At 50.2% G+C, this 25,430-nt stretch overlaps 1 protein-coding gene across 4 annotated transcripts in view; it reads left to right on the top strand.

The window, feature by feature from the left end:
- The window catches only part of psda (pleckstrin and Sec7 domain containing a), a 48,567-nt gene that overhangs the window by 2,274 nt on the left and 20,863 nt on the right, over positions 1-25,430 (top strand). The window contains exons 1-7 of one of the 4 annotated variants that reach the window (XM_082556725.1): positions 8,221-10,062; positions 10,470-10,572; positions 12,571-12,845; positions 12,923-13,191; positions 14,059-14,293; positions 14,370-14,629; positions 23,075-23,212. In XM_082556725.1, coding sequence (XP_082412851.1) covers positions 8,359-10,062; positions 10,470-10,572; positions 12,571-12,845; positions 12,923-13,191; positions 14,059-14,293; positions 14,370-14,629; positions 23,075-23,212 — 2,984 coding nt within the window. In that variant the 5' untranslated portion in view covers positions 8,221-8,358. Of the gene's footprint in view, positions 1-8,220; positions 10,063-10,469; positions 10,573-12,570; positions 12,846-12,922; positions 13,192-14,058; positions 14,294-14,369; positions 14,630-23,074; positions 23,246-25,430 lie in introns of those variants that run through there. The other 3 variants (XM_082556724.1, XM_082556726.1, XM_082556727.1) reach the window with 3 other exon arrangements.

Genomic DNA, 25,430 nt, shown 5'->3' with positions numbered 1-25,430 from the left:
CTGCAAAAACTCATGTTTAACTTATAATTGAACCTATAATTTCAGCTGTTACAAAAGGCGTCGGCACCTCAACAAGGTTTCAGGAAACGGGAGATTAAAAATGATGAATGATAACAGGAAAAAACAAGTGTATATTTTTGTGAGTTTGGGATATTCTTCATCCTGAAACTGGATCCAGAGTGGAGCCGACCAGCACTCCCAGCAGCTGCGACACAGGTAAGAGGACCCGTGCAGCTTGGCTCAGATTATTTTGCAGCTGCGTATTGAGTGAATCTGTAACCTTCTGCTTGTTGCTCCTTTGTTTCCCAGCTGTCTCCGCGAGTAACGTCCTCGCCTCGTCTCTGGAGGGGGTCGGCAGGAGAGACTCAAACAGGCCACGAATGTATAAACGTACCAGCTTGATGTGTGTATGTGCTGAGAGCACGGCACGTGGTCACTGGGCTGTCAGAAGAGCGCCCCCTGTGGAGCAGCTGCAGTTTTCCCCTGCAGGTGTACGCTGATGTAACGCAAAGAGTGATGAGGTCACAGGCTGTGGGCCGGTCCCGCTGCAGTGACGTGTGACATCACAGTTTAATCAGTCTGTAATTCTGCACATTATCCTGATACTGGACACCCCCCGCTCCCCGCGCTCCCCCCACCTTTCCTAAGCTGCCATCTGTCACAGCTGCCCGTCATTGGCTGTGAAGGAGCCGGGTCTGCGGATGGCGGAGCGCCCGATTGGCTGGCAGACTGTCTGGAAGGAGGAGGGGTAGGCGGGGCGTCAGCTGATTACAGGAGATGGGAAGTAGAGGTGGAGGAAGACGAGGAAGAGGAGGAGCTGAGCGCAGTCTGTAAATCCACGATGAGCCGGCGCTGCTGCAGACAACAAGTGTTCAGAGAGGAAGAGGAGGCCGAAGGAGGATAAAACCAGCTGTAGCACGCAGAGAGGCGGGTTACCACGGCAACTGCCGCAGCGAGGACACACAGGTAAGGTTACAGCGGCAGGCGTGTGTGTGTACGTGTGGTTTTATGTGGTGGATTGAGCTGTGTGTGGTGGGAGGAGGAGGAGGGAATCCTATTAGCAGAGTCCAGGAAAAGAAGGACTAAGAGTGCTTATCACACACACACACACACACACACACACACACACACACACACACACACACACACTCTGACAGCATGTCAGGTATCTCACACTCTTTATATCTCAGGTATGAAGTAATCTGACCTTTCACTGCAGTAAAACTTTGTAAAAATACTCTGAAACAAGTAAAAGTACTTCGTGGTTAACTCTGGGAGGAGAGCTCAGGGTGTCTGAACGCTCCACAAACAAAGGCAGTTTGTACCACAGCAGCATGTAAGACACGATTATTGAACGCTCTCATCCATGTAGAGTCCAAAAAATCATTTTAAAGGTCATATTTCAAGGAGCTGCTGCAGTTATCAGGAGACTTTACCTCCCAGCGGACAGAAGCTTCCTCGGTTGGTCGATTAGTTCGTGTAATCGTGAGACTTTGGTTTTAACAGGAAGGAAGAACAGCAGCTCAAAGCCTGGTGGCTTCAGACAGAGTTCACAAAGAATGAACTTCTGTGAACTTTAACATATAATAATGTGCAAGAGATTTATTAAGCTGCAAACAGACATGAACTGCACAATGCAGACACAAACAAGCTTTAGTGTGAGCAGCTGTCAGCTCTGTGAGGATCCTCAGGAAGACGTCTCCTCAGCTGAGGGCGGCTCTGCGGAGGCCCGTCCGTGACTGATGGTGTCCTGCTGTGTGGTGTCAGATCCAGGTGTGCTTTCTCTGCACTGACAGTGTGTTTGCATCGTTGTCATGCTGGAACAGGAAGCTGCTGTCAGTCAGATGTTCCCAGATGTTCCTGCGTGGTGGATCAGACTCTGTGATTCATCAGTTTATCAAAGATCTCCAACAGCTCTGACTGAGCTGCAGCTGAAACCATGACAGAGCCTCCACCCAGCTTCACAGATGGCTGCAGACTCCAGGTTGCCTTCATTAAGAACAGCTTCTCGATCAGCTGAAGGTCCTGTTCAGCTGCTGTCGAGTTTTTATGGCCTCCCACTTCCTCTTCTGTCCACTTTCCTCAGGGTTTTGAGGACACACTGACACCACGCTGAGATGTGCAGAGTTTCAGCTGACAGCTCTTTGGAATCACCATGTTGGAGACAAAATCCTGTTTTCATGAGAAGCTGTGATATCGTTGGCATTTTTGACAGATTTGGTAAAGAAACTGGAACAGATGATGAGTTTGTGAGACAGGCTGATGCTAACTAACTGCACCTCTGCTCAGGTGTGTGGGATTCACTGTCATTCCTGTGAGAAAGCTCCCGTACAAGGACTGAACAGGAGAGGAAAAGCAGCCAATGTCCACAGAAGAACTTTAAGGAGCTTCAGGAAGCTCGAGAGCTGCTCAGCAGACCTGAGGGGTGGCTCAAGACTTTTGCACAGCTCTGTGTGGCACATTTGAACAGGCCTGGGAAACAAAGTCGTTTCCAGTCGTCTGGTTTAGAAACTATTGCTTGGCTGCTAAAAGTGTGGTTGGGGCCCCTTTGAGTGGCCGTTAGATAAAAGCGAGGGGGCGATAATAAAATCACCAAAACGGTTTGAAGGCAAAGTGAAACTAGCAGCAGTAATTATTCAAATATATGGAATCAGGAAGTCAAAGTTGGACCACGAACAGGTGAAACAGACAAATCCTTATCAATAATTATTGATCGGTGCACAGCAGCAGTTTAACACACGGCTGCAGTTAGAGAAGCAGAACAAAGTTGACCCCTGACCCTCGTCCTTTCCTCTCGGTTATCTCTGTGAGCGAGGATCGGCAGCGTCAGTGCAAGAGCGGCTGTAAACTGAGGTCAGAGTTCAGGAGCTGCTGCTGCTTTGTGTTTCCTCTGCAGCCAGACTTTTGTCAACGACAGCAGGAAGCAACGCTCGGAGCCTCTTTTACCTCCTCTGACCTTTGACCGGAGAGCTCAGGGTGAGGATCGCAGTCAGTGAGGAAGGACTCGCACGCGCTCGTGCTTCAAGTCATTCCAGCTGAGAGCCGGCGACGTGTCGGGCGCTCGCAGCAGCTGCAGGAATTAAAGTCACGTTCTGCTTTTAATTGGCTGCAGATATAAAACTTTCCAGCTGCTAAATGCGAGCCAGGCGTCTGGAAAATGACTTCACAGAGACAGCAGAGCTGCAGCTCACAGAGACCTTCTCAGTGACGCCGTCAGCGTGAGCGCCTCCTTCCATGCGTCGTTTGAACTTCAGTGTTTATGTCCTCTGAAGCACATGTGTGTCCAGGTCAGCGAGTCGGAGAACAGTGGGCTCCTCTCACTGTGACCACAAACCTGAAGCTCCGCCTCCTCAGAAAGTCTGTTAGTACATCTGCCTCACAGCAGCCACGTTATTGGCTGGATAAGATAAAAATTAGCTGAGGTGAAGCCGAATAGACGGCTGAGAGCTATAGCCGCCTGTGGTGCCGTCCACCTGTCAGTCAAAGAGGCCACGCCCCTAACAACACAGACTTTAATCCAGGTGAGCTATGAAAACATCCTCCCCTCGTACAGCTGTTATGAAGGAGGAAATGACCCACACACAGTCTGTGGATCAGGCTGTAAACATGTTTATGTCTGCTGTGAAGGTCTGTGGGGACGGACTCACTGCTGCCTCTGCTGGACCTCAGAGGAACTGCAGGTTTGGCACGAGTTGTGTACCTGTGATGATGTTGCTTATTAAAAGGAGCACCGCCCCCCTGGTCACACCTGTCCATGAAGCAGGTTTGGAGGGATGATCCAGTGTTTTTGTTCAGGACAGGAAGCTGATTGTCTTGAAGCTGCTTTGGTGCAGAGACGAGGCTTCAGCTTGATTTCTGCTGAGAAGGAAAGAAAATCGGATTGGCTGCAGTTCTGGAAGAACTGTGATTTCTTCAGGTGGACGTTAGAGGAACTGCAGATTTCACAGCGAAACCCATCTCACCGGATTCGTCCGGTGCTGGAGGTGATGAAAGTGGACGTGACGGTGATGAGGACTGATGCGTGAGCAGCAGAGGAGTCAGATTCAATAAAGGCAGAGAGCTGCTTAGAGAGGTTTGGGGGGCGCTTAAGCAGCTCTCTGATGTTCCTCTGCAGGAAAGACAAAGCGCCCTTTGATCGCGCTCCGAAGCAAAAACCTGACACGGCGTCCTGTAGCAGGTTACATCACTCAGGTGTCAGGATTATTTGGAGCTGATGCTCGTTGTGAAGACGAGAGTAGCAGTTTGTTACCAGAAACGCCGTCGCAAAAAGGACGAACCGCCGATCAGATTGTTATTAATGTGTTGATCGTTGCAGCGCCGTCGCTTCTCTGTGGACGTGAACACGTCGGTGCAGAAACACGGGACCTGAGTATGACATAACCCGAGGGCAGCACTTACATCTGATTAAAGCACTGCTGGACCCTGTCAGCCTCAGATGCAGGTTTTACCCTCTGATAGCTGTAAATGCCGCTGATCACGCCACGGAGTTGCTCTCCTCGCTCTCCTCGCTCTCCTCGCCCTAAAGCATCATTCCTGCTCTCCGTTCATCACAGAGCAACGTCTTCCTGCTCTACAGTTTGATGTGGATTTGATGAGTTTGTCCTGTTTTCCTGTTCGTGGTGAATGTGTTTTAATAATGATCAGAATGCTCAGTTTTTTTCTACTCCTGGGTTTATATGATGTCATAGAGAGTGGGTATCTTGTATGGTCATCTCGGGACCAAAGGAGTCACCCACTGAGTTGGTAGCCATTGTGGAATTTCCACAGATTCATCTCAGAGGTCTGCAGGACATGAAAACTGCAGGTATAGATGTGATTAAAGTTCTCATTTTAAAAGGAGGCTTAAAAACACTCAGCTCCACTGATGGCTCCTCCCACCAGACCTCTGAGTGAACGCCATGGTAATTCTGACCGTGGACGCTTCTGTTCAGCCTGATTTAAGTAGCAGGCCACCGCTTTTATAAATCTCTGCTCTCAGACCTCCGGTTAGTGAGGGGCAGCCAGGAGAGGCGAGGAAGCACCGAGTTAAGACAAAGAAGGATTATTTTGAACCATGAATCATGCTAAGCTGCTGCGGTAGGAGCTAGAAACGAGCCGACAGGTCGCCTTGTTGTTTCTGAGAGGAGACGCGCACTGACTCGCATCTCAGCACCAACATCTGCTCCACATCCGCCGTGGCGCACGCTCTAAAGTTCACTCAGCAGAATAACAAAGTTCAGGTTCTTTGTTCTGGATCTACTCGAGATCAGGAGATCAGAGCAGCAACACTTTGTGTGTGTGTCATTTCCTCTGACAGAAACCAGCAAAACTGGTTTTTAAGCCGTTTCACACCCCCACACGTGCCAGCAAGGCGCACGATTGCAGGACGAACACGCACACGCGTGTGGAAGACGCTTGCAGGTGAACGCCAACGACACTGAAAGGGACCGAAATGACCTTTCGACCCTCTGCTCAGCACGTGTCACGCCTGATCAGCATCTCAAACGTCTCCTGTACGCCACTGTTTCCTGCAGCCTCTTGTGTTTTCATGTGACCTCTCCTCGTGATCTAAACTGCTGACCTACATCAGCGAGCAGCACAGAAGCTCAGATTTACTGTAAAATGTGGAACAGGCGAGCGGCGACGACACAGATAGGAGCTGTAAAAAGCCGAGAATAGAAGCACGAGCGGCCTCAGTGAGGTGGTTAAATGGAGCGTGATGGAAGGAGCGGGCTGTGTAAAACACGCCGGTCTGCGCAGACGTTCCTCCGGACACGCTCAGGAGGAGCGGTCACAGAGGTCACGGTGTGGCTGCCGACTCCTCACCTGAACACCCGTCAAGCTGCTTCTGCTCCTCCCTTTAACAGACGAGCTGAACTCACGTGTCAGTCGCAGCCTGCTCGCCCACGCGCTCCTGCCGCCCCGTTGGAGGACGGCCAAGGGCAAGAGAGCACATGTAGATACCAGAGAACTGAGAAGGGCAGCAGCTTGTCTTTCTCAGCTGATAATGAGCCACACTGCACAGCAAACACCTTCCTCACCCCTTTGATCGAAGGTTTCACCCCAAGATCTCCCTGAGGCCACGCAGAGCCTCCTCACCCCTCAGCTCCTGTTTAGTCACAGTGACGTGCCGCACATCATCCTCACCGACCGACCAAACAAGTACATGTAAACTTTAAGACTTTGAGTTTTTCGCTCCAAACATTCAAACGCTCCTTCCTTCTACGATGAGCTCTGTGCATGAGCAGTAATCCTGTGACTGCTATAAACAGTTTATCACAGCGTTTTTCTTCTTCTAGATCTTTATGACATTGTACAGAGGGGATACCCCCATATGGTAATTTCAGAAGCCCCGCCCATGTGCTGTTGAAACGGGGGGTGGGGGTTAAACGGCCTACTTCAGACAGAGGATTATCTGAGGAGCTGAATTATGGCAACGTATGATATAAAGAACCTCAAATCATGCAAAGCTGTTGTGGTCGAATCCACATTTGGTGCTTCTGTAACCAAATTGTGAGCCAGAACCTAGAACCCCTCCAAGGTTCCCCCAGAACCTCCTGAAGGACTGAAACCATGAGCGTTTGGCGACGGTCTCCCTCGGAGTCGGCCTGGTGCACCCTGGAGGAGAGGAGCTGTTGTTTTGACAGCGTTGCTTTCATTTTTCTGTCCCTGAGGTTCGTGCTAGATAAAACCTCCTGTTGTGTTGCTCTCTGCCGGGTCTCCTCTTTGTGGGCCCGGCGTTCTTTGAAAAATGCATTTTAATCTCAAGGAAATGCTTCTAAAATAAAGTTTAAATATATATTTTTTAAAAAAGAAGTGTGAGCGTTATCAGAGAATTTCCCGCTCTGAGTTTTTTCCTGACATTGTCTGAAATTCACTCGTCCTCATCCAGTTTCCACACATTCACCTTCCTAACCCACACTGTGGGGCTGGACTCTGCTTCTGATGACTAAAACATGAGGTGTTTGGTTTCTAGCAGTGAACCAGTCTGAGGACACTGTGACCTAAATACAGGATTGGGTGAGAACTGATGAAGCGTGAGGTCAAACATGATCATCAGCCTGAAGCTGTGCAGTTAGTGGGGTGGAAAACGTCTTTCTGTCACACTTTACATGCAAATTTCATGTGGTACAGTCGAAACCATATGATTGGTAGCTTCTAGTGACATCTGCAACTGTTATAGTTACATAATAACTACTTCCTGTTGATGATGATCATTCTGCGATGCTCAAAGCATTCACCCAGGAAAAGCCTCAAATTCAGTTTGTTTGTACTTTCTTGGTTTGGAAAAGATCTTTTTTTTCAGTCTCCAAGTTTTAGGAATGCTAGGTGTCTTTAACCTCTTAACATCCACTTTGTCGCTGTGGACCAATCCAGACTTGGAGCTAAGGGTTCGGCTTATGCCTAAACAAAACCCAACCCTGCAGAGGTTGGCCTAGTGGGTGAAGTGGATGATTTGATATCTTGAGGAAATGGAAGGTTTAAAACAGCAAAGCTTAAATGATCAAACCTTTATGGATTCAACCCTTGTAGAGGATAAACTGGAATATTAACTTTGAACTCTGTCTGTGTTTCTTGCTGCAGGTCGAAGAGAAGATGTGCAGCTGCAGGATGGAACTGGTACCCCAGTCCTGCCCCTCACCAAAGACTAGATGAATTCTGTGCTGGACACCAACAAGTCTAAGGACCTTTTGGACTTGTAGCACAGGTCCACAGCAGGGAACTCTGGAGCGTTTTAAAGGAAGGGCAGATATGTCCCAGGCCGGTAAGGTCCTCCACCTGTACGTCGAGGTGAGGTCTGTTGCTGAGGAGGAAGGTAAGGTGCCGGGCCGAGGAGATGATGGTTCCAGTCATCTGATGCTTCAATGTCCAGATGTTCTCCCTCACTCTCAGAGGAGCTCTGCCTACTCCAGCCGGAACCCCAGTCCGGATCTCTCTCCGATACAGCACCACATGGGGGGCGAGAACCACAGCTTGCCTCTCTCAAAGACCTCCTCCAGGCAGTCGGTCAACTTCCGGTCGAACGCCCAGCTTCAAGAAGATGCACTGCATGACAGGTTTGGGCAGTTACTTGAAGTCCTTACACCGGGAATGACCGTTCCACGCCACCACGGCTCACTTGGACACATCTGTTCCTCAGACATGGATCCCCACCAGAGGAGGGTGTTTATCTCACCATCATCAACATCCTCTGGGAGGCTGACTGTGCCCTCCACACCAGTCAGCGGTCGCAGGTACTGCGAGGTCCCAGGGGTGGAGGGCAATGAGGGGAGGAAATCCGTGGTGTCGTTTAGCTACATAGAGAAAGCAAACGTGCACAACACGGCCGCCCGCCGAAATTCTCTGTCTCATAATGAGCCGGACAGTCCTTTCAAGGAAATGGGAAGCAGGAAGGTGCTGCCCGCTCACCTTCGGAAGAGGCTCAGCGATCCAATGTCGTACAATGGTTACCTGTCACAGAGCCACACCTGCCCGGCTCAGAGTCCAGCCCCACGGGGCTCACCTTACCTGCAGAGAGCTAACCTGGACTCAGTGGCCAGAGGTGCCACCTACAGGGCCCTTGAGGAGTTTGGATCTCCAGAGCTTAAGCGCAGATTTGGAGGTCACCGATTTGAGAACAGCAGCCCCTCCCTGCCTCGGCATTATCAGCCTTCTCGCTGCCAGTCCTGGGGGGGCTCACCTGACCTGCCCCGCAGCACCCTCACCCTGCCGTGCAAGACCCAGCTCATGGAACTGGACAGGACCCTCTCCCGTAGTCCAGTGAACGGATTACCCAGAAGTCCTGCCTCCAACCATCTGTGTGCCCACACTAGCTGCTGGTCTTACTCTGCAGATCCAGCTGCTAAACTGCACTCCAATGGCCCGACTCAGAGCAAACCCAGGCCGTGGATGGGAGACGAGAGCCCTAGACACTCAAGTAAATTTCACCCACCGTTACCTGCAGGGAGGCCCACAGACATCCAGCATGAGGTTCAAACTAACGTATTACCTGCCAGCACTTCCTGCACACCTGGGACCTCTCATCACAGCGCCCGTAATGCTAACACTACCAACACCAGCCAAAAAGCCACAGACGGGATAGACAGCAGCTCAAGCAATAAGCTGAATTTAACCAGCAGGAGTCCCTACAGGTTGTCACGCTGCAGCAGAGCGAGTGACGCAGCCAGCGATGTCAGCGGCAGGAGGAGTGCCTCCCCATCCTCAAACCTCGATGTGGCTTCTAAGTTAGCTCTGGAGGCCAGCAGACTTTCCAGCATTTTTGCAGAGAGACGAACTCCGACTCCTCCTGAGTCTTTTCGGCCCGAGAGTCCCAAGACTGCACGGAAAGAATCACAACCGTACTCCGCCCTTTATGGACGGAGCTCCCCTGAGCTTTTACAGGTGGATCCCTGGAACCACAGCCGGAAAACTGACAAGGAAGTACCTCACACTAAACCAGGACGAATCTCCCCAGTCTCGTCACAGAAAGGCCTCTCCTCACCAGCATCGCCAGCCATGCCTGCTAGATTGTACCGTGCAGCTGCCTCTCAGTCACCTGAATTGGACCCATGGCAGAAACGGAGCGCATCACCTACTAAGGACATGTCCTCCCTGCACCGCTACCAGCCGCCACAGTACACCGGAGACCACAGGTCACCTGGCGTGGAGCGAAGACAGTACGATCACCTGTCTGAGAGATCACCCAGAGACAGCCCTGAAATCACCAGGAAACCTGTCTCCAGACCGACCGTGGAAGCTTTGCCTGTGAGCTGGACCTCCAGGCAGCAGGAGTGGATGGAGGACAGGAGCGAACTCAAAGAAAACTACCGTCAGGCACCTCCCAGAGTTTACGTTTCACACAAAGACGAGAGTCGTGAAAAGGATGGGGGCGATAAAGGGGTGAAGACATCGGGGCAGGAGCAGCAGAGGCTGGGTGTGGGCGTGACCAAGGATCAGACAGAGGACGTCCAGGACCACAGCGGCGGTGCCGGGCCGTCCTCTCACAGCTCCAGTGGAGTGACGGGGAGCCTGAGGGACAGTCTGTCCCCGGAGACCTCGAGCCAGTCGAGCCACGATACGGCAGACGGTGGCTCCGGGATGCAGGTCGGATGGATGGGAGGGGGAGGAGGGTGTGGTTGTGTAAGAGGAGGTCATCAAGTAGAGTGTGTGTTGAGTCAGTGAGCTCCAGTAAGTCGTCATCTTCACCTCGACTGCAATAAATCGATAATGAAAGCAAAGTAAAACTGCAGCTTTCACTTTGATTCAGCGACTTGTCTTTGTTTCCGTCGCGCACGTTTCCTCCCGCTGTGCTGAAACAGGACCGGCCTAACGTTTACATAATGATGATTTTTGCTTTAGACTGTCACAGCAATTAAAGCACAAAAGCTTCTGCACCAGCTCAAACTCTGCTTCTCTTTAATGTGTCAGCGAACGGCACGTATCCAACGCACCGCTGCTTCCTTCCCGTGTTTATAAACACATGTAAACATGCTACTTCCTGTCCGTTTCAGTCAGACGTCGGATCAGCAACAGCTCTGTCCTCCAGGTCGCAGAAGATCGCCCAGGCCAAGTGGGAGTTCCTGTTCGGAAGCCAGAAGAGCCGCTGCAGTAAAGGTGCGGTAGGCAGTTCCTACATGACCTTTGACCTCAGGTCCTACACCGTGGACCAAATCCGCATAAACTCTATCAGAAAGAAGCCGCTTCTGTCCATGTTGGGTCCAGACTCTGTTTCTCAGTATGGACGTGTTTATGTCAGCAGACACACATTATTATAAACTCTAACATCTGTAAATGTCAGATTAATTTTATTGCGTCCAGTCGTAGGACGACACACGACGCTCCACCAATGCATTCTTAGATTTCAATAATTCACTCAGTCAGCTAATTTCATGTCTCAGTTTCTCAGAGTGTAAACTGGAATATTAAACAGGTGGGAGCATGAGCACTGACACCTGGATGGGTTAAAACAGTAGTGTTGTTGGAGGTCACCTGCTGAGTGACGGTGTTGGTGGGCTTTCTGAAGCAGGCGGGGCGTCTGCAGGTAAATACCAGTGTTGATGGCGGCTCTTTACTAATGACTGTTTATGAAGCGCAGACGTGTGCAGCAGGTGTGTGTTTCTGGCATCACACTGTAAATGTTACAGCATATATAATTTAACAGCAGCCCTTAAGTGAAGCCACACCCACCTCTTCGTAGATACCACAGCAGGTAAATACGACCTTACAGGCTTTGTGTTCTTCCAACCGTCTGACAGCACCGATGCTGGGACTGCTCGTAGTGGTGCAGCAGCAGCAACAGTGTGCTGATGACCCGGAGTCTGTTTGCAGCAGGTTAAAGGGCCGTTCTGTCTTTTCTCTGCTGCTGTGGAGTAAACACGGAGCTCCCGGAGTTCCCAGCGTCTTCTAAGCCAATTAGCCGAAGCTGCAGCTTAACGTAAGCTCAGAGGGGTTTTACAGAGAGTACAACTGTGCTCACAGGTGCTGCTACACATCACCGCTTCCTGTTCTGTACGTTCTCACTTAAAACCGGGCGTCAGCCCTAAACGACACAGAACCGAGTCTTAAAGTTTGCGCTGGCGTGCTCTGAGCTGCAGCTCCGATCGTGTCGGTGTAACTCTGAGCTCAGAGGTCTTCTGTCCTGTTTGTCCAACAGGTCGTTGTAGACAGTTTGATATTGATAAAGTCAAGTCTCAACATGGAACACAGCTTATCTGGAGTCCTTCTGTGTATAAACTGATCTAATTTGTTTGCACTCGTACGTTTCTGTAGTGAAATATCAGAAACGGGTCCAAATCCAGGGTTTTAGTGCTGGTTCCTCTGTGTTAAACTTTATTCACACCATGATCCATCAAAGTTTCACGAGGATATCTGCTGGACTCAAACAGCTTATCCTTCACCACCGATCGAGGAGCGCAGGAGCAACCCTGGGTTTTTTAACCATTACAGCCATCCAACAGGCGCATCATTAGGAACAGCTACTTTTAACACTACTGATATTTACTCTGGACTCTGAGTTAACTTCAATAATTACTTCCTCCAAACCATCAACGTGTCTTTTAGACCCCATTCCTACAAAGCTGCTCAAAGACGTCCTGCCATTAATTAATGCTTCAGCCTTAAATACCAACCTATCTCTAATAATCAGCTATGTACCACAGGCCTTCAAGCTGGCTGCAGTTACACCTTTACTCAAAAAGCATCTCTAGACCCAGCAGTCTTAGCTAATTACAGGCCAATCTCCAACCAGATCTCTGCCTCTTTTAAACAGCATGTCTGTATCCTGTAACCGGGTTGAGTTGAGCAAAGGACGACCGGATGCAGAACCTCGTTCTGAGGTTACATCCAGTTAAAACGCCGTTTTTCCTTCCCGCTGTCGCTAAGTGTTTGCTCACATGGCGTTGTTGATTGTTGGGGTTTCTCTGTGTTATTGCAGGTCAGTACTTTGCAATATGAACACCTTGAAGTTGCCTCTAAGATTTGGTAATAAACTAGAATTGGATAAAAATAACAGAAAACTGGGGACCAATCAGAGTTTAGCTTCAACACTTCGTAGGACCTGTTTTGTGCTCTTTGACACTTGGCGTTATGAACATCTGCTTTTTCCTCCCGTAGACGCTCCGTCCACGACGCCTCCGACCAGCAGCTCGCCCAGTCCCACCCCACCCTCTTCCCTCCATCTGAAACCAGCCAATCAGAGGAGGGGGCGGGAAACCGAGGGACAAAAGCTGTCTCATCACGAGGTCCAGCAGATCGAGGTGGAACTGGTGACCGCCGACCCTCGAGGCTCCTCCCCCAAGACTGGCATCATCCGGCGAACCCTCAAATACTCGGAGACGGACCTGGACGCCGTGCCTCTGCGCTGCTACCGTGAGACCGACCTGGACGAGGTGCGTGCGCCTCCACCTGTTTGCATCTCACCTGGTTCCTTTTAAAATACGTTATCATCATCTCTCGTATGGTGTAGGTAATGCGGGCGGAGGCAGCCGAGGAGGCGGACTCGGCCTTCGGGAGTAACCGCAGTGTCCTCGGAAACTCCAATTTTAACCCCGCTGACCCCTCCCCAAAATCTCGCCCAGGTGGAAGGAAGGAGGTTGATGGGGAGGAGGAGGAAGACGAGGAAGATGAGGAAGAAGGAGGAGTGGTGAGCTGGGCCAGCGTCAGGATGCAGGGAGACCGACAGAGACAGAAAGCCATGAAGGAGGAGGAGGAGGTGCTCAGCCTGCTGCTGAAGGGGTGAGAGGGCGAGGAAAGGGGCTGCGGGGGAGGGGGGGTGAGCTTTAGTGAAGCAGCTTGTTTCATAGTCGAGCTGTTAGAGTAACTGATTACTCAAAGACTTGGCGATGTAAGCTCAGATTGTTGTTTTCAGGCTTGTTTGCATCGAGCTCATTTACACCACAAACCCTCGAAGCTTTACTGAACTCTGCTTTTCTCTCTTCTGCAGCCGCTGCATCGCTTTTACTCCAGTCTGCTGTCTGTTTGCACACGGCTGCATTTACCTGTACAAATATGCACGTTTTCTGTTTATTGGCTGCGTTATAAACTTTATAAACTACGACTTTCATCAGGGTTTCTGCTCATGTTCAAAGCTCCGCCCTGCCTGCGTGAATAATCACACGAGACGCTGCTACACAGAAATGAAGGATTTATTATCCGACCACCACAAAAGTTGTGTTCAGCTGTAAATCCTGGAAGAAGCTTTTCTCCTGTCAGATTAAACATAACAGTAAAGTCCTGACTTCCTGTATCTTACTTTTCTGGCCTATGACAGGCCACGTTTTAAAATGTCACGCAGTGGGCCGTTTCTGGCCCGCAGGCCGTCTATTTGACCCCCCTGCTTTATATTCAGAGCTGCAGCTGAGGAAGAAGGGCTGCCTGTGTAGGAGGCAGTCGTCTCTCCTGCTTCTTTCATCCTCTTTAACGCACATGCGTGTAAACTGAGAGGCCGTGTGCAGGCTTTTCCTCCTCAGATTCCTCCCGCTCGGCTTTTTAAACTTTTCTTTGATCCCAGTTGGGTCTGATGAGGAGACTCGGCGTGAGCGTCTGAAAGCCAGGATTAAACACGCAGTCAGGCTTTAACACAGTTTAACTCTTCTTCCTCAGGTCGCCCGAGTCCTCCGACAGCCACGGGGGCCTCAAGTCTCCGATCTCCATCGGCAGCCCCCGCCGACCTTCCGACAGCAACCTGGACTCCTTCAGCCGCCACTTCGAGAGCATCATGGAGTCCCACCGGGCCAAGGGCACGTCGTACAGCAGCCTGGACAGCGTGGACCTGCTGACCTCGGGATCCACGTCCGTATTCACCTTCGACCTCCCCACCCTCACGCCAGAGATCCAGGTAGGACGCAGAAAGGAGGCGGGTCGCGGCTTCCTGTGCGCAGCAGGACATAACGCTGTCTCGTCTGTGTGTTCAGAGTCAGATCTGCGAGAGCGCCAAGCAGATTATCGAGCTCAGCTTCGCCCCGCTGGCCCGTCCGGACCCGTCCGCCGCCTCTGAAACGTCTCGCTCCGAACTTGCACTCTGCGCCTCGGGGGCGGGGCTCCGAGGAGGCTCCAAGGACGACGGCGGCCCTCCGGTCAGGTCCAAGTCGGAGAGAGAGTCGTGGCGTCGCTCCATCCTCAAAGACGGCTTCAGGAAGGCGAGCTCGACACCAGCGCTCCACAGCAGCATCAGGTGAGTCGGAGCGCTCGCTCGTTCTGCGGCCGACCAGACGAGGAGACGAGCTCCTGGTTAGTGTGTGTGTGTGTGTGTGTGTGTGTGTGTGTGTGTGTGTGTGTTGTAGCACTTTCTGGATGCTGTGCAAACGTGATCTGCAGATTAAAGTGATGAGAGCTGAAAACTGCTGCAGGGACTCAGATCAGCCACAAGGTGGCAGCACAGCTCTGTGTGTGTGTGTGTGTGTGTGTGTGTGTGTGTGTGTGTCATACAGATGGAGAGTGCAGACATTTGCTCGGCTCTGTTTGGCGCTTTGCTGAGTCGGGACATTTTTCCGTTTCTTTTTTTAACCCTCTGGCTCTGCAGCTGTTTTTAACCTCGTTTTATTTTCCTCCAGTTAATCCTCAGATTAAAAGCCTAAAAAACCAGCAGCAGCTTTCAGCCTTGTTCACCTCACGCACTTCACTTAATGAGGCACGAGGTGAGCTGAACTAAACTATGAATTTAAGTTTGATGGTTGAGAAATAGTCGATTTGTGTTATTGGCGGCTCGTGTTTCTGTGTTGAACCTCGGCTCAGCTTCGTACAAACATCATGAAACCGTCATTTTAAAGTCGTGTAACAGCCATCTGAGCAGCTGGAAACACTTTTCAGGCTTTTTGCATTAAATTTCTTAAGTTTCAGTTTGTTTTATATGAATTTTCACAGTCAGACGTATGAGGTCACAAAATAAGAAATATTGAGACAGAGACAGTAAATATCACCAAACATGAGGGACATCAAATGTTTCATTAAATAAACAAAATCCCCAAACGTCTCACGCACCACCGCCCTGAGATCATGCTAAATCAGCTGAAAAATCATCCTCTCGATAAAGCTCGCTGCAGAGCGAGCTCACAGCTCGATAGCAACAAAGAAACAGGAAGTCAGTGGCTATTTTGTGATATTATTAAAGGATAACGTGTGGCGTGATTGCTCAGGTCACCTGACAGCAGCGGCTCGACTCAGCGCTGCAGCTGCTTTTCCTCTGGTTGCTGCTGCCTGCAGGGGTGATGGTTGAACTTCTGTCCATGCAGCATGCAACACGCACAGCTCGACCCGACTGAGTCGCAGGCTGACTGCAGGCTGCTCCCACAGGACGATGAGCGACACGTTTCCACGGCGCTCTCCTTTGCTCCGTGCTCTGCGTGGAGAACAAAGATGGCGTATTTGATGCTCGCCGAGCGGTTTTGGTTGCACATCCTCTCGTGCTCCACTTCCAGCTTTATACGGTTACTTTCCTTTAAACCAAACCACGGCGGTCACATGACGCGGGTCCCATCAGCTGATGGAGTGTGGTCAGCTGAAGCGTGTCCCGCTGCATCCATTGTGTTGCAGCAGTGCATCCCTCTAAACCAGTTCAGCACTTGATGCATTAAACTCATCCTGACAGCTGATGTTTCATTTGTTTATCAGGATGATTAATAAGGCAAAAACAAACAGATTTGATTAGACCAGCATCACCTGCCTCCACCACCTCCTGTCCCAGCATGCTGCTCTGTTACACCGCCTCTCTGCGTGTCCTCCTTCACTGCTCCCTCTTCTCCTCCCTCCTCTGCACATGCTCAGACAGTCTCAGCCTCTGTGGCTCTGAGCGGTCTGAACATCTGAACACCTTCATCTTTAAACCTTCTCGTTCTCTCTTTGTCTCGCTTCCACCGACTTTCCTTCATCTTCTCTCCAGAGCACGCCTCCACCTCTCCAGGCTCTCCTCCGCCCGCTCTCGCTGCAGATCGCAGTGTTGTCTGCAGACTCCTGCCTGACGTCACCTGTCAGTCTGTTCGTCAGCGCTGCAGACAGGAAGGAGCTCAGAGCAGATCCCTGATGTAATCCCACCCCCACCTGTCACTCCTGCTCCACACCTCGGTTCTCGTGTCCTGCACCACCCTCACGTACTTCCTCTCTCTGCAGCCAATCATCTGCTTCCTCCTGACCTTAAACATCACATGTTACCGTCACGTTTGCTTTAATTACAACTTACCAAAATACAACATCTGACTGTTGCCGTGTCTGTACCCGCATCGTTGCAGCTCACTCTAATTTTGCAGATTTCCTGCAGATCTTCACAGTTTCACACGTTCACCTGCTTTGGGCTGCTTGAACCACTCATTTTACTTTTTAACAAATGATAAAACATTTCATTTCCTGCTCAGTTTATTTTGACTAAGCGTCATTTGCAGTTGCTGTTTGTGTTGGCTGCAGCACGGCTGTTAAATTGAACCGTTAGTTCTATTTTTCTCCAGATTAGTTGAGCTAATCTGCCCACGTGCAGCTCGGCTCCTGAAGGATTACGACCTGGAGCGTTTGTATTCCTGCTCGGGCTCCAGCGGAGTGCAGGATAACAGCATTCAGGTGGAAATGAGCAGAATATGGATTTAAATTCTGGGGCGGGATAAAATCGGGTAGCTCGCTCCCGCCCGTTGTTGGCTTCAGCGGAAGAATTCGTACGTTTTCTTGCTTTCGTGTTGTTGAAACGTCGCTCTGCTCACGAACACGTTCAAACATCTGAGGAGTAAAATGGAAACAGCCGGCCTGCTGCTGGGAGCTTTCCCAGCACGAGCTGGAGGAGCTCGCCGTTTTCCTTCTTGGCCTCGCGCCACGGCTTCTGCTGGGTGTGGACGAATTCAGACGCAGTCAAAAACTTTATTGTTCTCAGCAGAAACTCACATCGCGCTGCAGCGAGCGAGGAATTCAGACTTGGACATGAAAACAGGATCACGGCCGAAGCTTCGTATCCTTGTCCCCGCTCATCGAGTCCAGGCGCCTTCACGCTCACATGCGCGAAGGACCTCTGTGCGTCGTATCCTAAGAGGACATGATGCATTCCAGCACTACAGCCCCCGCCCCCCTGCCCCCCGCCATAAATCTAATCCTAATCTGCAGCTTCAAACAGCCTCATGTGGGAGGTCTGTCCTCACAGGGATAGGTGTAAAAACACACACACACACACACACACACACACACACACACACACACACACACACACACACACACACACACACACACACACACACACACACACACATCAGCCTATAGATGGAAATTCCAGATGGGTTCAGGAAGGGTGGAAGTAAAGACCTCCCACTCCTGTCTGAAAACTAGAAACAGTCTGAAATGTTTTCAGTAAAGCCTCCTCCTCCTCCTCCTCCTCCTCGATGTCATTCATGTGGATGTTTTCCATCTGTTGTTTGTGTGTTCAGACCTTTGACCTCTGACCTGCTTCCCCTCGGTTCGTGGTGATGCTTCTGCCGTGGAGCTACGTCCCTTGCTGTTACTGTGAGCTGAAACACATTCGTGTGCGGCTGTAAATACTCTGAGTTGTGTGTCTTCAGATGGATTCTGATAACCGTGGTGCAGAGCGGCGGCTGCACGCTCTTTTCAACGACTCTACGATCAACTTTCAGCTGGAAGGTTTAAAGATGTGATGTGGGTCGAGCGCAGCAGCAGGCTGTGCACAGATGTAGCCTCACAGTGTGACCTGCTGTTTAAACACTTCCACCAATCAGAGCCGTCGCTGTTTCGGTTTGTGTGCAGTGTAGTCGTGTTTCTGCGACGTTGTGAATAAAACGCACTTTAGTTGAAGCGAGGCTGACGTGGTGCAGACGAGTGATGGTTACAGGGTCGTGGCTCATATTGAAGATGTGTGAGCAGCGTTTGGACGAGGTGTAGCTTCTGGCCCCGCCCCGCCGAGCTCTGCATGAGTGACACACACACTGTACCCCTGTATGTGTGTGTATATAAATGCTGTACTGAGTTCAGTTTAATGAGTAAATTCTGAATTTATCTTATTCATGTGAACATTAAAGACAAGTTGCTGCTCGCGCTCAGCTGAAATCCTCATGTTCCAAGTTTCTCCTTAAGCTTTCAGTCACGTTCATGCGGCGCCTCGATGAGGCTGAAGTTTATCGAGCCGCTGAAAACTTCCAGGATGGTGAGACGAGACAAAGAGAGGAAGAGGGGAAGGAGAGGACAGAGGGGGGAGGGCGAGGAGCCGAGGAGGAGGAGGGGCGTCCTGGGTCAAACGGGGGAGGAAGCGCATACCTCCTTCCCCTCAGTGCTGGAAAATAAGCCAGCTGATGGACGAGAGAGGCAGCACGAGGAGACGGGCCAGCGGAGAGGAGAAAGAGGGAAAGTTGTGAAGAGGAGCCGCGCCGAGGTTTCAAAAGTGTGGAAGAAAGAAGAGGAGGACTGGAAGCAGACGGATCAGAGAGGAGGCGCTGCTGCTGGAGGATTTCCTTACCGAGGCGCCGAATGAAGGGGAGAACTGGGAGCAGATGATGTCATAGCTTAATGATGTCATCAGATTAACGTGTGGGTGACGTCGCTCCGTTTCCCTCGACAACAGCTCGGCGTGGTTCGGAGGCGTCGATGTGGATGTTGTTTGATCGACGGCTGCTCTCTCACAGGCTCTGTGTGAGAGTGGGCGGGGCCGTGTCGTAATGGCGAGATACATCCTGTGCTGGGGGGGCGGGGCTCTGGAGGACAGGTACATGTATGCCTCGCCCTACCCGGCTGTGTACAGGTGAGGTTAAAGCTTCCTGTGTCTGAAACATGAGATCAGTGATGTCATTGATCTGTAAACATGTCAGCAGGGAATTTATCCTTTTAAATTTATTATTTATTAATTTGTTATTGACAAAAATGACAAAGTTAAATGTTGTCAGCAGGAAACAACACCACAGCATAAGGTCAAAGAGATGATCTGTTCTGGTGTGTGATTGGTCTCCGGCTGTTTTTGAGTGATGCTGAGGTTTAAAACCAGTGCGTGCAGATGCCAAACAGATGCAGTTCCTCTACCGTCCAGCAGGGGCAGCAGCGAGTCAGTCCCCACGGACTCCAATGTTAAAACTGGTACACGAACTGTTATTGGCTCTGTAGATAACAATGGCTCGCATTATTAGGGGCGTGGCCTCTTTGAGCTGCTAGGTGTCTGCTAGCTTCACCTGAGCTGGAGGTGTTTGCGGAGTGCACAGTGAGATGTGAGGATTTGATTTGGATGTTGCTAATTCGCAGACGTCCGTGTCTGAGCGAAGCTCCCATACAGTCTGTGGCTGCTAGCGTCCGTCTACCAGAAGCTTCATATCGCCCGTCTTTCACATAAACACAGATTTATTCTAGCGTCGCAAACGAAAACACCGGCAGCGCTGCAGAAATGGCCGTATCCCTGAGCCTGCTTCTTCCTGTCAGTTTTTCCTTCCTGCTGTCACCAAATGTGTGCTGATAGTCTGTTATTGCAGGTCTTTACCTCACTGTATAAAGCACCTTGAGGTGACTGCTGTTGTGATTTGAGCTACAGAAAAAAAGTGAACGAGAATCAGCTGAGTCTTGGGTCTTGTTGTGATTGGTGAACTGTTTTCATGAGTGGAAGTTGTTTCAAAGACGTCGTGAGCTGCAGTTTATCTGTAAAACCAACAGCGGCCTGTTAAAAATGTTCACTGAGGGTAAGCTCAGTCTGTCGATGACTTTCTGAACTTGTGCGGTTGTGCAGAGAGGGATCTGGGCTGGCCTGCTGTTAGACGCCCCTCAGTCCTGTCGCCGTCTCCCAGGACTTCAGCCTGGTCGTTTTTTTTTGTTCCACTGATGCAACTCTGTGAAACGTCCCCACGCCGTCGCCGCGCGCTCTCCGCAGCAGTGTTTGTCAGTCGTTGCTGTGTGTCAGGGTACACGAGGAGAGGAAGGAGGCTGGGAGGAGACGCGTGCCGTCCGCCCGCCAGTTTTAACCTCTGCTCAGCCGTTACCGTGCAGCACGCCTTCCTCTGTATTTTCACTCGTTCTGATTCAGTTCTTTCATAATGTGGGCTGTTTGTTTGATTCACAGGAGATTTCACATATAAATAAAAAAGAGGCGGTGCGGGACTCGGGCGTCACGTACCGAGTTTACAGTACAGCTGCTGGTACCAGCCAGCCCAGCAGGAGGCGCTCTTAGGAAACCTGCCCGGTAACTGCAGGTCAGGCTGGAGCTTTACATTCAGTTACAAGTAAAACGACTGTTTAGCTACAGTGTTGCGTTGGGATTTGCTTCATGGCGCGCTGTTGTCCGTCAGTTTGGTTCAGCTGACGTGACAGATGAAGCTTTGATCTGAGCTCGAGTCACCTGTGGACGGATTGATTTTGGCCCAGCAGGAGAAGAATCCTTTCATTCCCACATTTATTTTATTGACTGAAACTTTCTGTGTGCCGTCCCGGCTAGAGCTGAACCGACAGTTTACTTTAACCCCGTGAGCAGCGGTCACCACCAAAGATGGCGCCGTGGATGTCCTGATGGTCGGACGCTGTGGTGGGCGGGGTTTTGGGGCACGTCCGGGCTGTGGCACCTCGGTCCTTGTTGCTGAACTGAAGTTTCTGAACTGAACTAAAGAGCGAGTGAGCTGTTGGCGACGGGGACACACGGCTGAGAAGCAAAGGGGTGTGTTTGATATGTGACGCATCATCGTGATGGTTTAAAACCAGTCAGCTGAGTCGCTTTAAGGACTTCAGGACATTTCTAACACGGACTCAGGCTCTCGTGCACCGTACGTTCAGTTTTTATTCGTGTTTCACTAAAATGTGTTTTCACATCTATTTTAACCTGGATGTTAAAACCCTAAAAACACTAAAACTGTGGATTTGACACAGTGTGGTTTTAGAAACTTCACATTATGGAACCAAAACAAACCGGTGCTTGTGTGATGTGCTGCACGCACTGACCATCAGCCAGTCTGATATATGAAAGCTTTGCAAACTGCGGCCCACTCTGCCGTTTGTGTGTGCAGGTTAAAGGCAGACCGTCCTTGGACTTTACAAAGTTTTCCTTCAATCAAAGAAACCTAAATGTTCACATTAAAAGTCACTCGGAGCGCTCAAAGGTTTATTCTAGTAAAGCTCTCATTCCTCAGATGTTGGTTTCAGTCACAAAAGCTAACTTGCAGCTCGTGCAGCCTCTCAGTGTTTTGTGTGAACTATGTAGGACACTGAGGCTTTTCCTGCAACACATCTTTTTAGGAGTCCCTTCCCGATGCTGTGAGTGCCTTTGGTCCAGTCTTCACAGCCTGGGTTTGAATTCGTGAGGGCGTGACCTTCACTCCTTTAACAGCCTGACGTGAGCCTCAGGTTTATCTCTCAGGGTGCTGATGGAGGAGTTCGTCGCATGTTTCTGGGCTTGCTTCGGTTTTCCTGTTAAACTGTGTGATCTGACTCAGCAGGAACTCTGCTCTGCTCTGAGGCTTCGCTCCGCATCGCTTCAAACAGACTCCATAATGAACCTTTCTGCGATTTTTACTGGGTCCAGACGTTCCTGCTGAATAAAAGTCCCTGCAGGCAGAGGATCTCCTCTGGAGTTTGCAGGAAGTTTGCTGTTTTAACTTTCCAGCTGAGCATCCATTATAGATCAAGCGCTGGATTCGTGGTGAGGCCTGAGCGGGACATGTGACGGCTGAGCTGTTTTTACCTCCGTCTGAGGAAAGCCTCACGCTTTCACTGAGGTGTCTCATCGTCCTCGGGTTACAGGACGACGTTTGGGTTTGTTTCAGACTGATTGAGGATAAAGTCTGGCACATGTTGCCATGGCAGTGTTTCCAAACCGGATCACTAAATCTGGACGGGTTTGATGACCACGTCTGGACGCGAGGCTAAGCTATTGGCTGCATGTTAGCATCGCTCAGACACAGATATCTGCTAATCAGTAACATCCAAATCAAATTTCACTGTGCAGCCCAACTGAAGCTCCGCCTCCTCACACAGTCTGTACAGTAGCCTCACAGCAGCCATATTATTGGTCACATGATGTCATTAAAAAAGCTCCAACAGTATAAACACAATGCAGAGGTCCAGTTCAGGTGAAGCTAGCACACAGCTAGCAGCTACAGCTGCCTGTCAGTCAAAGAGGCCACGCCCCTGATGGTGCAAACTCGCTGGGCCGTTGTTACTACAGAGACGAGCAGTTTGTGTATCAGCCTGTAAACGTGTTTGTCTGTGGGGACTGACTCACTGCTGCCTCTGCTGGACACCAGAGGGACTGCAGTCTCCTTTTTAACGAGTAATCATATAATGCGCTCAGAAACATTTTGAGGACCGTAAACGTGCGTCATTCTGAACTGTGAACCAGTCGGTCTGTGAGCTGTTTGTAGACGCTTTCCATCGGCGCTGCTTTGGGGTCTGCATGTGGGCTTTGTTGACATGAACACAAACACTGATTAACAGCAGGCTAACTCTTTAAACCTGGGCTCCGAGAGCCTCATGTTCGTGTCGGCTGGCTGTCACTCAGCGCCTGTTTGTGGTTTGGTTGTTGTGGTGTGAGTCTGACTGACACGCCCTGGAAAATAACAGCGTTTCTGCCTTTCTCTGCATTCCTGCTTTCCTCCCGTCCGGCCTTTCGTTTTCGAGCTTTCTGTCTTGTTTTTTTGCTCTGCTGCTCGGTGACTCATTGTTCTAAGCCTCTCTGTCTCAGCTGGTGGATCAAACCAGTCTCAGCTCAGATGGGGGGAGCGCCAGGTGTCCAGATTGGGCCTGATGAAAAATGGAAATGGACGTTTTCAACAACAAGGATCTGGGCGTGCATCCTAATGCTGTCATCCATCTCCACCTGGTATGGAAACAGAGAATCTGCACGTCACAGGAGGTCATTTACATTTAAGTTCTCAAAGTTTTCAATATCCCCCTTCCTGCTGTAGTTCTTCTCTCTGATGTTTAGTTCAGTAAATTCATCATTTATTAGAGAACAGGACAACACAGAGAAACAGACCGCTGCTCTGTGCTTTAAGTGAAAGCTTTACAGCATCACAAATTAATAACAATTATTATCAGAGCTGCTGCTTTTCCATTAGAGAGGACTCACGGTTCTGATTTACAGGTCCAGTCTGTCATTTGTGAAACATGTTTAACAGAAACACCGAGTGCTGTGCACCTGATGCTCTAGTTATTAAAGATAAAGCTTTAATGATGTGTTAATAAAAATAAAGGAGAGTACATTTTGAATCCATAACTATTACAGTATCATGATAATCCTGTAATACTGCTGTGGCAGTCACAGGATGGATCAGTCACACTGAGTTTAAGAAGCATCAGCAATAAAATAACATCAACTCTGACATCATCAGTAGGGATGGGAATCGAAACCCGGTTCTTGTTGAGAACCGGTTCCCACTGTTTCAATTCCTTGGAAGTGTTTGCCATTTTTGCAAACGATTCCCTTATCGATTCCAGTCGCCCCGAATGACGTCACCACGTTGTGGAGCGTCATTTACCTGGCAGGAAACACGGCGGCTCAAACGCTCAAAAGTTTGGTTATACTTTACGAGAACGGATGACAACAGGGCAACTTGCAATACTTGCAAAGTAGATATTTCATTTAAGGGAGGAAACACTACGAATATCAAAAGCATTTGCTCACAAAATGATGACCTTAAATGAATGTCGTGTTTTTAATTCCAGACTCGTGAATCTCAACCCAGCAGCAGCGGTAACGTTTGCACGTCCTCTCCCGTTAATGCGGCAGGTAAATAATCAACTAACATATTATGTTAGCGCGATCTGCCTTATTACAAACCTGCCATTACTGTGCATTTAGTGACCATGATGAGACAGAGTCTGGCTCAGATGCTGGCAGCTCTCGCTGCAGTCTGCCGGTAGCGTCTCCTTTCAGGCCAGGATAGACGAACGTCACCGAGCAGTGACTCAGTTTGTGGTCAAAGGCTTGCACCCATTTGCCACAGCAGATGATTTTCGGTAAGTGAATGTGTTTAATTGTAGGCAGGGACAAGAGAGGATATAAAACAAAGTTCTAAGCTAATCGACCTTAGTGTTCTCCTTTTTTAAAAAGAATCGATAAAGAATCGAAAATGGAATCGTGAAAATCTTATCAGTACTCATCCCTACTCATCAGTGTAATCAAACCTTCGGCCATTTTTAATGAAACGCAGGCGTTCAAACGCTTTTCTCTCAAAATGAACGTGAGCTGATGACACATTGCGGTCATCGACGAGTTGAGGCTGCTGGATGCAGGCTGATGTGCGTCAGTAACGATGAGCCGCCGTAGCTGAACGAGGACGTTTGTTACTTCACAGCAGACGTGACGACAAACCCGAGCGTGTTCTTCCTGCTGACTCGAGACTCTGCTTTTGTAAAAGCAGCTGCGCTTTCTGTGAAGCGTGTTGGCGGCGGCAGAGCAGGCCGTCGTCTGCCTGCCGTTGACCTTGAACTCGGTCGGTGGAAGTGGGCGGAGCACTCAGAGATGCACTGAAAGAATTTCCTGGCGTCCTGTTGAGCGAGGTTCCCCGGCCGCTGGTTATTTCTGTCCGGGATGAGTGGGCTGCATCGGCGAGTGTGGGAGGGACTCGCCGACAGAAACATCCGGACTCACATTCCCTCCGTTCACCAGGAAATACTACTGATGCAGCTCTGAGTCTGAGGCGCTCGCAGTCCTGCCATTGGCTGTAACAGCAGCGCCCTGTAATCATGTACTCCTACATGATGTTTGAGTAATCAGAGTAAATGTCAAACAAAACAAACTGAAGCTGTAGGAAAAATAAAACATGTTGCAGTGATCCGGCGCAGCGAGCTGCCGCGGCGCAGCCCTGCGCTCTCCTCGTCGTGTCGGTTGTTTTATTGTATTTTCTGTTTTCTGGCCCGCGTCTGGTTTTGGTTCTGACTCGTGTGCTTCTGGTTATCGTGTTGCAGGGATCAGGCGGTGCTTTCTGTACCCGGCGGTGTTGTGTGGTCACGTTTTCTTATTCTGACCTTTTGTCTTTATTGAATGAGACGTGTTTTACTGTCGTGTTTATTTGGACGTTCAGTATGTTTTTCTG

This window comes from Aulonocara stuartgranti, assembly GCF_965226115.1.
Source record: "Aulonocara stuartgranti genome assembly, chromosome: 13".
Classification (NCBI taxonomy): Eukaryota; Metazoa; Chordata; class Actinopteri; order Cichliformes; family Cichlidae; genus Aulonocara; species Aulonocara stuartgranti.
The sequence above is the reverse complement of the archived record's forward strand: the minus strand, read 5'-3'. Positions and strand labels throughout refer to the sequence as shown.